Source organism: Cervus elaphus, chromosome 4 (genome assembly GCF_910594005.1).
Source record: "Cervus elaphus chromosome 4, mCerEla1.1, whole genome shotgun sequence".
Classification (NCBI taxonomy): domain Eukaryota; kingdom Metazoa; phylum Chordata; class Mammalia; order Artiodactyla; family Cervidae; genus Cervus; species Cervus elaphus.
Genome location: NC_057818.1, coordinates 49,277,812 through 49,291,412, shown reverse-complemented (window position 1 = coordinate 49,291,412; position 13,601 = coordinate 49,277,812). Strand labels below are relative to the sequence as shown.

The 13,601-nt window shown below is 58.3% G+C and overlaps 1 protein-coding gene and 1 non-coding gene across 4 annotated transcripts; one reads left to right on the top strand and one right to left on the bottom strand.

The window, feature by feature from the left end:
- On the bottom strand, positions 1–11,257 carry PLEKHG2 (pleckstrin homology and RhoGEF domain containing G2). Of its 3 annotated transcripts, none has more exons than XM_043899136.1 (19): positions 10,283–11,257; positions 9,490–9,613; positions 8,408–8,676; positions 8,229–8,329; positions 7,129–7,195; positions 6,951–6,997; positions 6,563–6,713; positions 6,109–6,246; positions 5,727–5,927; positions 4,900–4,992; positions 4,710–4,796; positions 4,083–4,116; positions 3,890–3,991; positions 3,749–3,796; positions 3,633–3,671; positions 3,461–3,477; positions 3,114–3,290; positions 2,078–3,008; positions 1–1,995 (listed from the first exon to the last, which is right to left on the bottom strand). In XM_043899136.1, exons 2-19 carry the CDS (start codon positions 9,590–9,592, stop codon positions 431–433), a joined length of 4,170 nt encoding a protein of 1,389 aa, XP_043755071.1. In that variant the 5' UTR covers positions 9,593–9,613; positions 10,283–11,257; the 3' UTR covers positions 1–430. The 3 variants fall into 3 exon arrangements, with proteins under 3 accessions (XP_043755071.1, XP_043755070.1, XP_043755072.1); XM_043899135.1 differs by having other exon boundaries at positions 8,408–8,679; positions 10,283–11,256; XM_043899137.1 differs by lacking the exon at positions 10,283–11,257 and having other exon boundaries at positions 8,408–8,679; positions 9,020–10,252.
- Positions 11,258–11,482: 225 nt separating this feature from the next.
- Positions 11,483–11,575, top strand: TRNAI-UAU. The gene is given in 2 exon segments: positions 11,483–11,520; positions 11,540–11,575. It is a non-coding gene; the product is annotated as a tRNA-Ile (tRNA).
- Positions 11,576–13,601: the final 2,026 nt, after the last annotated feature.

The window sequence follows — 13,601 nt, the reverse complement described above, 5'->3', positions numbered from 1 at the left end:
TTAGGCATCAAGCAGTTTATAAACCCTCTAAACTCATACACGCAACTGTAATGGGTCCAGTTTTCAGTAATTCTCAAAGGAGTCTGAGATTCCCCAAATTTTCAGAACAACTATTTGTGCAGTATCAGACCTTCCTATTCATTGTTGCTTTCTGTCATCCCCACTGCCTCCAGAATGGGAAAAGACACATAATTCCATAGTATTAGTTAACAAAATATTAATGACACCCCCTTCCCCATCCCTGTTGGGTTAATCCAGGTAAGTAACAAGGACCATTCGCCAAAGATTCCAGGAGTCAGAAAGCTGTGGCAATTTTTAGACCTGTGTTCAGTGTCTGGACTTCTGGGTGAATTCTGAAGGTCTCTGGCATCTGGTTGAAGTCTTTGCTTTTCAAGGAGCCCGACATCCTGACTCACACTGACATCCTCATTCACATGTGGAAAGGGGCATCGGGGCCCCCCTGGGCTTTGCGGAGACCCACAGATTCTTGGGGAGTTGCCAAGAGAGCAGGATGGTTCAACCTGACCTGGGCCTTGGCCGGCCGTAGCCGCCCGCCACCTCCGACATGGATGTTGACCGTAGTGGCATAGCTGAGCCTCCGGGCTGGGGGGGGTGGGGGTTGGGGCTGGGGTGGCGGTGAAGGTGCCCGTGATGTGGGGGCAGAGGACCAAGGGCCCCGGGAGGCTGGGGGAGCCTCTCCTCCAGGCCCCTGTCGCCGAGCCAGGCTCTGGCTGATGTATGAAGCTGCCAGGTATCTTGAAAGGGCGGCCGCATTGGGGCCCAGGAGCTTCCGTGTCGGGGGTGGGGGACTGTGGGGTGGGGTCAAGTCTGAAGACTCTGATCTGGCAGCGTGAGAGACCGAGTGACCTCCTTGTTTGGCCAAAAGCACGGTGGTCTGGACTGGGGTGGGTAATGGGCCCTGAGTGTCTGTAGGGCCTCCTTGCTCAGGCAAAGGTGTGGCGGCTGGATCCTGGTCATTCATGAAGCCCTTCGGTTCCAACAAAGGTGTCAGCTTCTGAACCTGGAGGTCTGTGAGGCTTTGTTCCTGAAGCCAAGGTGCAGCAGCACGACCCTGGCTGTATCGGAGGCCTCCCTGCTGGGGCAAAGGCGGGAAGGCTTGGACCTGGGCGTCTGTGAGGCCTGCTGTCTGGGGCAAAGGTGTGGCAGCTGGAACCTGAAAGTCTGGGAGGTCCTGGGGCAAGGACGGCGGGGCATCGGCTGGGATCTGACGGTCCAAGTGGCCTCCGTGTACAGGCAGAGGTGAGGTACCCGGAACCTGAATGTCTGGGAGGTCACGCTGCAAAGGCAGTGGGGTGTCAGCTGGGATCTGAGGGTCCAGGCTGCTTCCGCGTATAAGCACAGCATCGACGGCTGGCCCACACGCAGTGGCTGGGGACTGAACACCCCTGGAGCTTCCTGGCTTAGTTACCAGGGTGTTGGTTGGGCTCTGGCTGTCCCAGCAGCCTTCTCGCTTGGGTGCAGGACTGGTGGCTGAAACCACGACATCAGAGGAACTTCCCCGCTTGGGTGAAGCTGGGTTGGTGGGAAGCTGGATGTCCGCGTGGCCTCCTTGCTCAGGAGATGAGGTGCTAGAAGGAACCTGGGTATCCACGTGGTCTCTATGCTCCTGTAAAGGAATGGCAGCTGGAACTTGGATTTCCAGGTGGCCCTGATCTGGCGAAATTGTAATAGCTGCAGCTTGGCTGCCTGGGGGGTCATCCTGCTCCAGCAAAGTTGTGGTGGCTGGAATCTGGATATTCCAGAGGCTTCCTTGCTCAGGCAGGGGGGTAGCAGCTGGAACCTGGAGGCTCAGATGGCCTTGCTCAGGCAAACTGGAAACATGTAGACCCTGGCTGTCCTGGCAGCCTCCCAGCTTAGTCAAAGGTGTGGCGGCTTGAACCCGCGCAGCAGGGCTGAGGGGGACAGATTCCTGGGCACAGGTCAGAGGGAAGGCCAGCTCACACACCAGCACGTGTCCAAAGGCAGGCAGGGGTCCTGCATGCAAAGACAGATGGGTCGAGTTAGGACGGATCCCCCAGGTGGGGCCACCTCTGCTGACCACATACCTGGACCTCACCTGGCTCGGCCTGCTCCTGGGGCAGGCCGGGTAACAGCTGTGGCTGGGCCAGAGCCCGAGGCCTGCGGCGGGGTGCGTTGGCTGATGCCCGGGTCTCGGCCCGCTGCATGTGCTGGATTCGCTCGCTGTAAAGCCGGGCCAACTCTCGCACTCGGGATGCTGACCTCTCTGAAGTCGGGACTCCTGCCTTCCCTCCTCCACTGCTACCGCCTCCACTCAGGTCCGAGTCTTCCAGGATCAGCAGTGGCTCAGGAAAACCCGGCCGGGCCAGCTGCCCCTGCTCCAGGGCCTGCCAGGCGCTCCGGATTTCAGAGCAAGAGCGGAACTCCAGCTCATGTGAGAATCCCTGATCCCGGGTGACATCTGGGGGCTGGAATTCTGGGAATGATCCTCCTTCATCCTCTTCTCGCCCTGCCCTGCCTTCTGAGGAGGGCTCGCCCAGTTTTCCAGAAGTGCTTCCGGGGAAAAGTTCCCTCCGGGTGGCTAGAGTCTCATTCAGCTCCTGTGGGGGTCCCTGGAGCCAGGAGTCACAGGGGAGCTGGGGGGCAGCGCTGGAAAGACTAGGAATGTCGGGGATGCTAGGAATGGCTGGAAGGCAGGGCATTTCAAAAACACTGGAAATGTCAGAGAGGCTGGGGAGGCGTGGCATCTGGGGAATTTCAGAAAGGCTGGGCATTTCAGGGAGGCTGGGTCTGTCGGGGCTTTTGGAAAGGCTGGGAATGTCGGCAATTTCAGCCGCACTGGAACCTTCGAGCCCCTCCAGGACGTGGAGTGGGGAAGGCTCCCGTTCATCCACGTCCAGTTCTTCCTCCTCCTCTTCTGAAGAGTCTCGGCTGGGCAGGCCTTGGAATGTGAGGGTGTCACTGTCGCTTGGCACTTGGGAGTCTCCGGGGAACTTGGGAACATCATCGGGGGGTGGCTGTAGTGGGCCCTGAGGAAGCCAAAAGGTGTCAGGGTGGGGTGGCCCCCTGAATCCCAAGCTGTGCCCACCCAGGCCCGGAGCCCCAAGGACACTGGGAGGGGACGCCTGGCTCACCCCCGGATCCCGGAGGCCTCTTTGGTTCAGGAGCTCCAGGATTTCTTCAGTGATTGAGGTCCCAGAAGGGTCCAGCGTCGGGGGTCCTGTGTCCTCCAGGTCCTCAGGGGGTCCAGAAGTGGGACCTGGTGGCTGAGGCTCCAGGGGTGGGTAGAGCTCCCCCGCACTGCCGGCATGCTGTGAGGAAGGCAAGGAAGGAGGGTGGAAGTCTGGGGGCCCCAATCCCCTCCTCCCTCAGAGGACGGGGAATCCAGGCCCTGTCACCTTCTTCTTCAGACCCGGGACTTGGGAACTCAAGCTCCCTCCCCCAATAGACCCAGGAGTCCGGGTCCCGGAATGTTTCTCACCTTGAGTCTAGGCTTAGCTGGGGAGGAAGAGATGAGAAAGAGCAAAGAGTGAGATGCAGGAACAAGTGTTATTCCTTATCATTGATGAGTGGCCCTCACCCCTCCCTCGCGATGCCCGGGAGTCCCAGGGAACACACAGGGACGCAGCAGGCTGGGATGGGCAGTCACTCACCATCGTGTGGGAACATGACATAAAGGTCCTTCAGAGGCTCTGAGGGGAAGACACAGTGATGTCAGGGCCTGCTCCCCCACCTGACACCAAGTTCACTTTTAGGGGAGGGTACTCACCAGACTGTCTGCGGCCACGACGGGTAGTGGCAGGTCCTGGTGATGGAGCTGTGGGGAGAGGTAGATCGGAACCCTGTTAGGACCCCCACTCCAGGTTCCTGGGGGAGGGATGAGGAGCAACCTCAGTTCCATCTCCTTTACCTGTGTTCCTTCGTCCAGGAGTGAAACTTCTAGCATCTCGAGGTCGGGGAGACCCAAGTGGGGGTGTAAGGGGCTCTGGGATAGGCTTGCTTTTAGGAGCACCTACAGGGAGAGATTTGGGGCTAATAATCTACTTTTTCTTTGAAGCGATTCTTCTACTGTCACATCCTCCCAACCCGAGGTCCCGACTCACAGTGCAGGCTGTTTTCAAGGAGGACTTGTTTTGCCTGAAAAAGATAAGCATGAGGATTGAGGGGGCTGGGCCCTGAGAACCTCAGGCTCGGTCTGATAAAAGGGTGCTGCTACCTGTCAGGAGCCTTACACAACTGATACTGACTAAGCCTCCCCACCACCCTATGAAGTTGGTGCTATTATTCCTCCAGGTGAGGAAGCTGAAGCCAGAGAGGTTAAGTTACTTGCCCAGAATCACATAGCAGGGATGTTGTGGAACTGAGATTGAAACCCAGGCAACCCAACGTTGAATGTAACTACCATGTTCTAAGACAGCGCCCCCACCCCTGTCCCTGGCACTCAGGGTCTTTCAATGCTTTGAGTGGGGGGTGCTTCCCAAGTGGTGCAGTGGTAAAAGAATCCTCCTGCCCATGCAGAAGATGCAAAGAGACGCAGGTTCAACCCTTGGGTCGGGAAGATCCCTTAGAGATGGCAGCCTACTCCAGTATTCCTGATTGGGAAATCCCATGGACAGAGGAACCTGGTGAGCTATAGTTCAGGGGGGGTCACAAAGAGTTGGACATGACTGAGCGTGCATGCATGGGTCCCCAGCACCCTGAGGACTCCCCAGCGGTGGCAGGAGCTGTACCTTGGCAGGGATGGAGGCGGGGTGGTTTTCAAAGAAGAGGCGCTGGAGACAGTGAATCCACAGCCTTTTCTCTTCTTGGTTCTTGGCCTGGGGGTGGGGGTGGGGTGGGGGTGGAATGGGGAGCCAGGTGTGAGGTTTAGGGACTTGGGGGTAGGACATCCCTGCCTGCCCAGTCCCACCCTGTGCTCACCTGGAGCAGGTGCCTGTGCTTGGGAATGGTCAGATCAGACACCTTGAACCCCAGAGGGTCTCTAGGGTTCTCGCTCACACTCAGGTTGCAGCACTGGGTGAAGAGCAGAGAGAGGCCTCAGACTCATCCTTGTACCCCTCAAGTGTATCTGAGCCCCCTCCTCCTAAAAGATGTCCCCTTTCAAGCTTCCCTGGTGGCTCAGTGGTAAAGAATCTGCAGGCCAGTGCAGGAGACCTGGATTTGATCCCTCATCAGGGAAGATCCCACATGCCATGGAATAGCCCCTGCGCCACAACTATTAAGCCTGCGCTCTGGAGCCGGCAAGCCGCAACCAGTGAGTTCACATGCCACAACTACTGAAGCCCACGCACCCTAGAGCCTGTACTCCACAACAAAAGAAGCCACCGTGCCTCAACTAGACAAAAGCCCTCATAGTAAGCAAGACCTAGTGCATCCATAAATAAATAAACGATGTTCCCTTCCCCCTGTCAACTCTCCCCACCAGGCTGGGCTCAGCTCTCCCTCACCAGTCCTCCCACGCTCATCTGGATCAAGAAGATGCAACTGCAGGACAGTGTAGATGCTTGCCTGGTGGGCAAATCCAGGTCCTCCCCTTCCAGGTCTGCATCACCTCTGCATACCTCTGACCCTGCCCGCCCCTCCTCATTAAACCCTACCCCGCTCCTCGACTCAAGGAAACATGGTCCTTTGAAGCGAGTTGCCCACCCATGTATACCCTGCCCCCAGCCACGCCTTTGGCTCTACAGCTCTGTACAGAATACACCTGGCAGGTAATATTTTGGCCCTGCCCCCATCCCTGAACTCACAAAGATGTGGCCCTTGTAGGTGTATTCCGGTCCCCGGCGCTTGGCCACGAGCAGCATCCGTGAGAACAGAAAGAGCAGCCGTTCACCCCCTCGAAGCCGAGGGCCACTCCCTCCACCACCTCGGAATGCACCCTCCAGCACTAGCTCCCCAAAAGCGCTGAGGTCCGGACCGGTCCAGCCGCCCAGCCGCCGCTGCACCTCCTGCCGGGACCCCAAGAACACAGCAGCGGGCAGTGCACACACATCCAGACAGGGCGGTTAGCAAGCAGACCGTGCTGTCCCAGCCCACCCTCCAAGGCTCTGACCGACCGCTGACCGGAGGCCCTCATGTCCACGCCGCCCCCACCACCCACGGTGGGTCCCGGCCCTCCCCCAGGGTCACCTGGAGGCGCGCAGCATGCTCCTGCTTGCGTTTCATGTCATTGATGTACCAGGCGACTGCTGTCATGGACACAATAGCCTCCTCCACCATCTCACGGCCCCCAGCATCCGGGCCCTCCGCCCAGTGCTTGCCCAGCTCCTGGAGGGCAGGCGCCCAGGGAGAGGAAGACGAACAGAGGAAGGGTGACAAGGAGAAAGAGAGAGAGAAAGGCAGGGGCAGAGACGGAAAGCCAGAGACGGAGACAAGCAAGCAAAGACAGGAAATGAAGTCAGCTGGCGCCAGCCCCCACTGCTAATAAGACGCTGCCCCAGAGCTGGCCCAGTTTGTAGGGACCAGAGGCCTCTCCAGTCCTGGCCCAGCTTTTCCAGGGTCCACACTCCAGATGCACCACCAGGTGGCCAATGGACAGGACCTCGCCCCTCCCCAGGCAGCCCCCGGGGGGCCCACAGCTGACCTGCAGCAGCAGATGGTACTTGAGGATGCGCTGGACGGGCTTCAACAGGAAGCTCTGCAGGGGCAGCGAGTGATGGAGCTGGGCCTGGCGCTCTTGCAACCACATGGCTGCTGGCGGGGACAGTGACAGCTCCCGGAGTAGGGCCAGAGAGCTGGGGACACAGCACAGGTTAGGGGGATGGGCAGCTACAGCGGGTCAGGCTGGGAGGGGTCAGGGAGTGACCAGGGTTTGGGAACTCTCAGGGGCTGGTTGGGCTTAGGGAGAAGGCGGACATGGTCGCGGTCTGGCAGGGTTGGGAACTGACTGGGTCGGGGTAGGGGGAGCTCAGCTAGCGCACATCAGCTTGTGGGGCACAGCCTGGGCCCAGCAGGTGCTTCTCGGCCCTCACCTCGGGTAGTTCATGCAGTACAACGTGTAGATGTCGAAATCCTCGCTCTGTGGGCGACAAGGGAGTCAGAGGGACCTGTGCCCAGCTCCTCATGACCCTCCCCCATAGCCTAGCCCAGGCCTGCTCCCCTCCCACCCCACCCCACGTCCCCAGGCCCCAGCCCAGGCCCCTGCCTCACCCTCTGCACGAAGCACTCGGCGATGCCCCCGGCACTGCTGCTGCCCTCCAGGTCTTCTAGAAGCTCACTGGGGAGGGGCAGAGAGAAAGGGTGAAGGACCACCCTGCCCCCACACCGCCACCCTGTGAGGACACCAGGAGGTTGGGCCTCGGTGGGCTGCCAGGATGGGATGTCACATCCACATGAAGGGTCCTCTGCTCGCGACGTGGGAGGTCGCAACCTGCTCAGATGCTGTCCTTGGGCAGCATCATGTTCCTCAGCCTGAGATCTTGTCACAGGCAGCATGAGCCTTGAGGATCTCTGGGGCACAGCCTGGGAGAGGGGTGTCAGGACCCTTAGAGCTGTGATAATCTTAAGATCCTATTGTGATCCTGAAAACTTGTCATGACTCACAAACCTCCCACAAGAACTTTATGTGTAATTAGAGAATTCCCTGGTGGTCCAGTGGTTAGAACTTGGGGCTTTCACTGCTGGGTCCGGGTTCAGTCCCTGGTGGGAGAACTAAGATCCCAAAATCCAAGCGGTGAGGCCAAAAAAAAAAAAGTATAATTAAGCGTCATCAGAGGATGAGATGGCTGGATGGCATCACCGACTCAGTGGATATGAGTTTGACCAAGCTCCGGGAGATGGTGAAGCACAGGAAAGCCTGGTGTGCTGCAGTTCACGCGGTCGCAAAGAGTCAGACACGACGGAGCGACTGAAAAGTGTCATCAAGACACGTAGGTGTCATGCTCTCCTTGAACTCCAGCACCCTCCTCACTGGGGGGCCAACCATCCTGGTTGGTCTGGGACTGCGGGGTTTCCCAGGACGAGTCACACAAATGCTCACACTGTCATGATCCTCAGGCCCCAAAGGAGTCTCTGATTCACTGCGATCCATGACCTGACATGGCGCTAGCCCCATCTCATTGCCTGGATCCATCCTGATATTTGGACCTCATCTGGGTCCTCATGTCCCATCATGATCCCTGCCCAATATCATAAGACCCCATGTTCCAGTCTGGACAGGGCACTGCTGGGCGCCAAGGTTTGAGTTAGAACACAGCCTGTCTCCCTGACCTCCCAAGCCCACTCCCCTGCCCACCCGACCCGTCCCTGACCTGCTGAACTCGTAGATGTCCTCGATGTTGGCAAACAGCGTGCCCACCTGCTCCGCACTCAGCCCCAGGACCCCGCCATCCAGCAGAGGGCCCAGGTAGTCCTGTGGGGATGACTGGGGTTATGAGGGTAGAGGGGCTGGCCCAGGTCCCCACGGCACTGGGGTGCCCACCCGCCTCACCTCCACGATGCTTCGGAGGTCCCGGACGTAGGCCCGCTCTGTCTCCACGATCTCACGGGCCACACGCTCCAACCTCGAGGGTTTCGCAGAACCCGGGGTCCCCACAGGCGACAGATGCAGGCGGATGGGGGGCCCTGGAAGGGGCTCTGGCCTCGAGGCTGAGCAGGCTGGGGTGGGGCCCGGAGCCGGGTCCCCCTCGGAGCCCACAGTGCTCAAGGACGTGGAGCTCCCAGACCCTCGGGGGGAGGTCATGGCAGGGGTGGCAGGGGCTGCTGGGGTTGTGGAAGAAGCCATCAGGGGGGTTCCCCAACTGAGTAAGTGCGCTCAGCCCCCACACTCACCCACCCCTGATCAACATCTCTCCCAGGGCTCCCTTCTCTTCTAATCAGCCCTGTCCTCTCCGAACTGCTGGCCCCCATTCCTTGAATCCACCTCCATGTGTCATCCTGGGAGAACTTTATTATTTAGCCTGCCTCTCTTACTCTCACGAGGATAATCCCATTCCTGCCCTCAGGGTAAAGTCCAAACTCCTGAGATCCAAAGGGCCCTGTGCACGGTGGCCATTAGAGACGTTTCCACTGTGTTCTCTTCCCAAGACACAACACTTCTTACCCTTCGGGCTCCAGGCACGCTCAGCTTCTCTGGGTTACTCAAATAAGCAGCCGCTTCTCACCTCTGTGCCCCTGCGCAGAACACTCTTCCTGGCCTCTCTCAGTTAACCCCGCCTCATCTTTCAACTCTCAGTTTAGATACCTGGCCTCTCTCAGTTCACCCGGCCTCATCTTTCAACTCTCAGTTTAGATATCCCCCTCCTCCAGGAAGCCTCCCTTCATCTCCCAGACAGGGTTCCCACAGCCCTCTGAGCTCTCCCCATCCCACCCAGCCCTGACCACTGTGTGCTGGGCTTCCCTCAGGGCCTCAAGATGAGTCCCTTTCCCTACCGGACCTGGAGCTCTGTGCAGGAGGGCCGGGGTTGTCTTGGTCAGCCTGTGTTGCCTGCACTGGGTCAGCCTGGGAGGCTGCAGGGTCTTGAATGAAAGAATGAATGCCCAGCAGGCTCCACCCCTCCCTCGCCCGCTCACCTGTCCGAGTGTCACACACAGCCGCACAGTCACACACTTCACCTCTGTGGCCGAGGCTAGGGCTGGGTTTGGACAGGCCCAGTCCACGGGCTCCCTCGGGCATGGCTGAGTGGCTCAGCGGCTTCTGCAGAAAGACCCCCTTCTGGGATACCAGGACCCCATAGACTTTCCTGCCTCCACACCGCCCCCACCCCCGACTCACAGACTGGGGGCTGAGGATTAGGAGGATGGTCTGAATCCAGGGAGGGGGCGCTGGGAGTAACTAATGGGGGAGACAGTCGCAAAGTGATAGAAAAGGGGGAGCAAGAAGAGATAACACAGAAAAAAACCGGAAAGGGTGAAACAAAGAAGAGTAAAGCGAACAAGAGTCGCCCAAGCTGTGAGTCTGGTGTGTCTGGGGCCGGAGGCTCAGGGATCCTGGGAACGTCTGGGCTCCGGTTGGAGCCGAGGGCGAGGGGCAGGGCTGGGAAAAAGCCGTGGGCGGGAGGCCGCGGGGTCCCAGGGGAGGGCGGAGGAGGCTGGGGGACCGGATGCCAGGGTCCTGCAGACGGCTTCCTCCCCCACGGAGCGCGGCGAGTCGGGGCGCTGGCCCTGAGTCCTCGACCCCTTCCAGTCAAGTCCCTCTGAGATCCGCTCACTGTCCCCACCACCGCAGCGCCTCCCCACAGCCCTCTAGCCCCCAACTCCCGCCGGCGCCTCCGCTCGCCCCCCGCCGGCACGCCCCCTCATTGTTCAGCGGCTGCGGCGCCGCCCCCTCCCCCAGCCCTTCGGGGCCCCTCGCCTCCCCCCTCACCTCCCCGGGAGTCTCCAGCCCCGAACCGAGGCAGCCCGGTTCCTATTTGACCCTAGCACGGTCCCCGGGGAGGCGCAGAGCAGGCACTCTCGGGTCTCTGCAAGTCAGGGGTGTGAACTTCGGGCTCTCCGGCTCCGGGAACCAGAATCCGGGGTCTCTCGGAAAACCGGGCGCAGTGGTTCAGATTTCTTTCGTCCTCTAAACGGAAGATGCTGGGAGCCGCGACGCTCGAGTCTCAGATGGGGGTGCTGGGAACCCAAATTCCTGAGTCTTCTAGACAGGGTCGTGGGGTGGGGGGAGAGCTGGATTCCTGAGTTCCCTAACTCTAAAAGCAGGGGTTAAACTATTTCCAGACGGTAGAGCAGAGAGTCCCAAATTCCAGGGTCCTCTTTAAGTAGTGGGCGCTTCAGCCCCAAACGGGCTGGATGGAGCTCTAGGAGTCCGTATCCCACGTTCCTCCAGTCCTGGGAGTCTTGGGCTCAGCTTTCTGGGAAAAACTCTGGAGGGAATCTCCGGTCTGAGATCCTAAGTTCTTCGAAACCGGTTGCAGGAAGCTCGGCCTCCAGGGTCGCGCGGGGCTGATGTCCCGGACTCCTGGCTCCTCCTCCAGGAGGGGGCGCTGGGCACCTGAATATCTGGGGTCCTCTAGCCTGCCTGGACGCTGGAGCCTGGGTTTCGGGGTCTCTCAGGACGCGGTGCAGAATTTCGGACGGCTGGAGTCTGCAACTGTAGACCCCTCAGGCTTCAGGATGGATGGCACCGGGATCTGGCGGCGGCGGCGGCGCCACCTCTGTGTCTGGAGAGTCCGGTCCCAGTGGTGGGGCGGGGGGCGGTCGCCTGGGGCTTCCCCTCCCCCCCCGCCCGGGCTCATATCCTGTTCCCGCCCGCAGGGGGGAGGGGCCGCCTTCCGGCCGGCCAGCCCGCAAAGGGTTAAGACCCCTCTTCTCTGGGTTCTGAATATTGATGAGAAGGCGGTCCCGGACAGGCTACACCCCCCCCACATACCAAAAGCCTCTCAGACTTTTCCCTTTTACAGCAAGAGCCTTCCAGGCGTGAGAAGCCGGAACTGGTAACGCACTTTCTTCTATCGGCCAATCCAAAGATTCCTATTTATATATGCAAAGTAGAGGCGGAGCTAGCCTGCAAGGTCACGTGGCCAGGAATGACTGAAGGATTCCGCGGCGCAGGGGTGCGGCCGAAGCTCCAGTGGCGCAATCGGTTAGCGCGCGGTACTTATATGGCAGTGCGAGCGGAGCGATGCCGAGGTTGTGAGTTCGATCCTCACCTGGAGCAGCTTTTGATTTTCTGTTATAGGTTACACATTCATACATCTTATTAATCATCCGAAACATTACGTCACTTAAAAGAATAAACATTTCGATCGTCGGAATTTTTAGGCTGGAAAGAGTCCTGGGATCTGGCGACGATCGGTTAGGGAGTGTTTTTCTATTGTGGGGAGGTGCAGTTTTCCTCTTCGTCACCAGGGGGTGGTGTTGCCTCTTAGATGTCTGGGAATTTGAGTCTAAATCTCAGTTAAAGAATTTTGTAGATATGTCAGGCAGTGTCAGGTCCTCAGCAAACTATGTAAGTGACTCTGTCTCTTTGTCCATCTTTTTCTATCTTGGAGTTTCTTCTTCCAGTTTTATTGCGATATACTCGCTGTTAGTTCAAGGTGAACAAAATAATTTTAGATACATGTAAATTGTGAAATAATTACAATGTTTAATTAACATCATTTACCTCACAGTTACTATCGTGTGTGTGTGGGTGTGTGTTGGAGTTCTCGCTCTCTCCTCGTTTCTGAATCGATTATTTTTTTCAACAAATTCTGAAGCTTGTGACCACTATGTGACTGGTTCCTGTTTGGGGTTTAGATGTGAGTGATACAGCAGTGAACAAGACAAAGTCCCTGCCTCTGAGGATTTGACACTCGAATGTGAAGGATTGGGTGGGGGGGGCAGATTGCTATAAACATAAGATCTAAGTGATTTTATATGTTAGGAGGGGGTAATAAACATCATGGAAAAAGCAGAGCAAGGTAGGGAGGAAGGGGGTTGCAATAAAAGTAGTCAGGGACCATCTCTGAGAAAACATTTGAGCAGAGACCTGGAGAAGGGGAGCAAGCTATTGGGATACTTCGGGGAGTACAACGGAAACAGCCAGTGCAAAGGCCCTGTGGCTGAGGTGTACCAGCAGAAGTCATAATGACTAGAGCAAGTGACCAAGAGGAGAGCCAGGCTGTGTAGGCGGTTGAGGACTTAGGACTTTGGCATTAATGTGATCTGACTGAGGTGTCGTGATAGTTTCCCGTTGGTTGTCTAGTGGGGGAGTGGTAAGAGACTGAAGGTAAGGGCAGGTGGGGCCAGAGAGGAGTCAGGAGGGTGGGCTGTAACATCTCTTTAGAAAGTGAATCAGACAGGGTTGCTGTTGGTTTGGATTGTGGGTTTGAGGGAAAAAAAGTCAAGAGGACCGGCTCTCTGCACTGGTAGCTGGTGGCAGGTGCTGTTTTCTCAAACAAGGGTGTATTAGTTTGTTTCCAAGGGGCAGAGTATCTGGTTTTTTTTTTTTTTTGCAAAGGGAAGAACCCTTTGTGTTACTTCTTGTTCTTTCAGTGTCTGTATGTATCTGCGTAGCTTGCGCTTCCTCTCCAACATTTCTAGGTTTCTGTCTCTCTCTTTCCCCAGCCCTTTCCCAAAACGGAGCGCGGGGATGGGAGGGCTTCATGGGAGAGAAGATCAAAGGGTAGGACCCACCAGTGGGCTAGGGGAGAGGGCCACGGAGTGAGAGGTCAAGGAGGCATGAGGGTGGGAGGGGAAGAGACAGCACTCTAGGAGGGAATGGGGTAGGGCAGAAATGGGGTGAGGAGGGAGGTGGAACCAAGGGGACGAAGGGTTTGGGCAGGGAGGGAGGGGTGGAGAGGAAAGGAAAGGGAACGAGAAGGGGGAGGGAATTGGAAGGAAAGAGAACAGGGGATAGAGGACGGAGGATGGGGGGCAAGAAGGAATGGAAAGTAAAAAGAGGAAGGGGCGAGAAGTGCGGGGGGAGGGGAAGAACTGGAGAGGGTGGGGGAAGTAGGGGAGGGGAAGGGTGGCGAAGGAGGGTCTGGCGAGGAGGAACTGAAAGAGAGAAGGAGGGGTGAGGTGGGGAGAGGAGAGGGAAGACGGGGTAGAGGAAAACCAGGGGTAAGGAGAGGAACAGGGGTCGAAGGGGGAGGAGGCCGCGGCGGAAGGGGGCGGGGCGCAGGCGCTGACGCTGGGCAGCTTCCGGGCTCCGGGCGCCGGGCTTCTCCGCCCCGGGGTGGTTCCCGCCGCCTCTTGCC

What these genes read in the sequence shown, in the direction of transcription:
- PLEKHG2 (XM_043899135.1), bottom strand. Translation starts at nt 9,592, where the DNA reads ATGCCCGAGGGAGCCCGTGGACTGGGCCTGTCCAAACCCAGCCCTAGC. An exon ending in TCCTGGACGAAGGAACACAG is followed by an intron (nt 3,797 to 3,889) that starts GTAAAGGAGATG and finishes CTCTCCCCACAG; the next exon opens with CTCCATCACCAGGACCTGCC. An exon ending in TCGTGGCCGCAGACAGTCTG is followed by an intron (nt 3,672 to 3,748) that starts GTGAGTACCCTC and finishes TCTTCCCCTCAG; the next exon opens with AGCCTCTGAAGGACCTTTAT.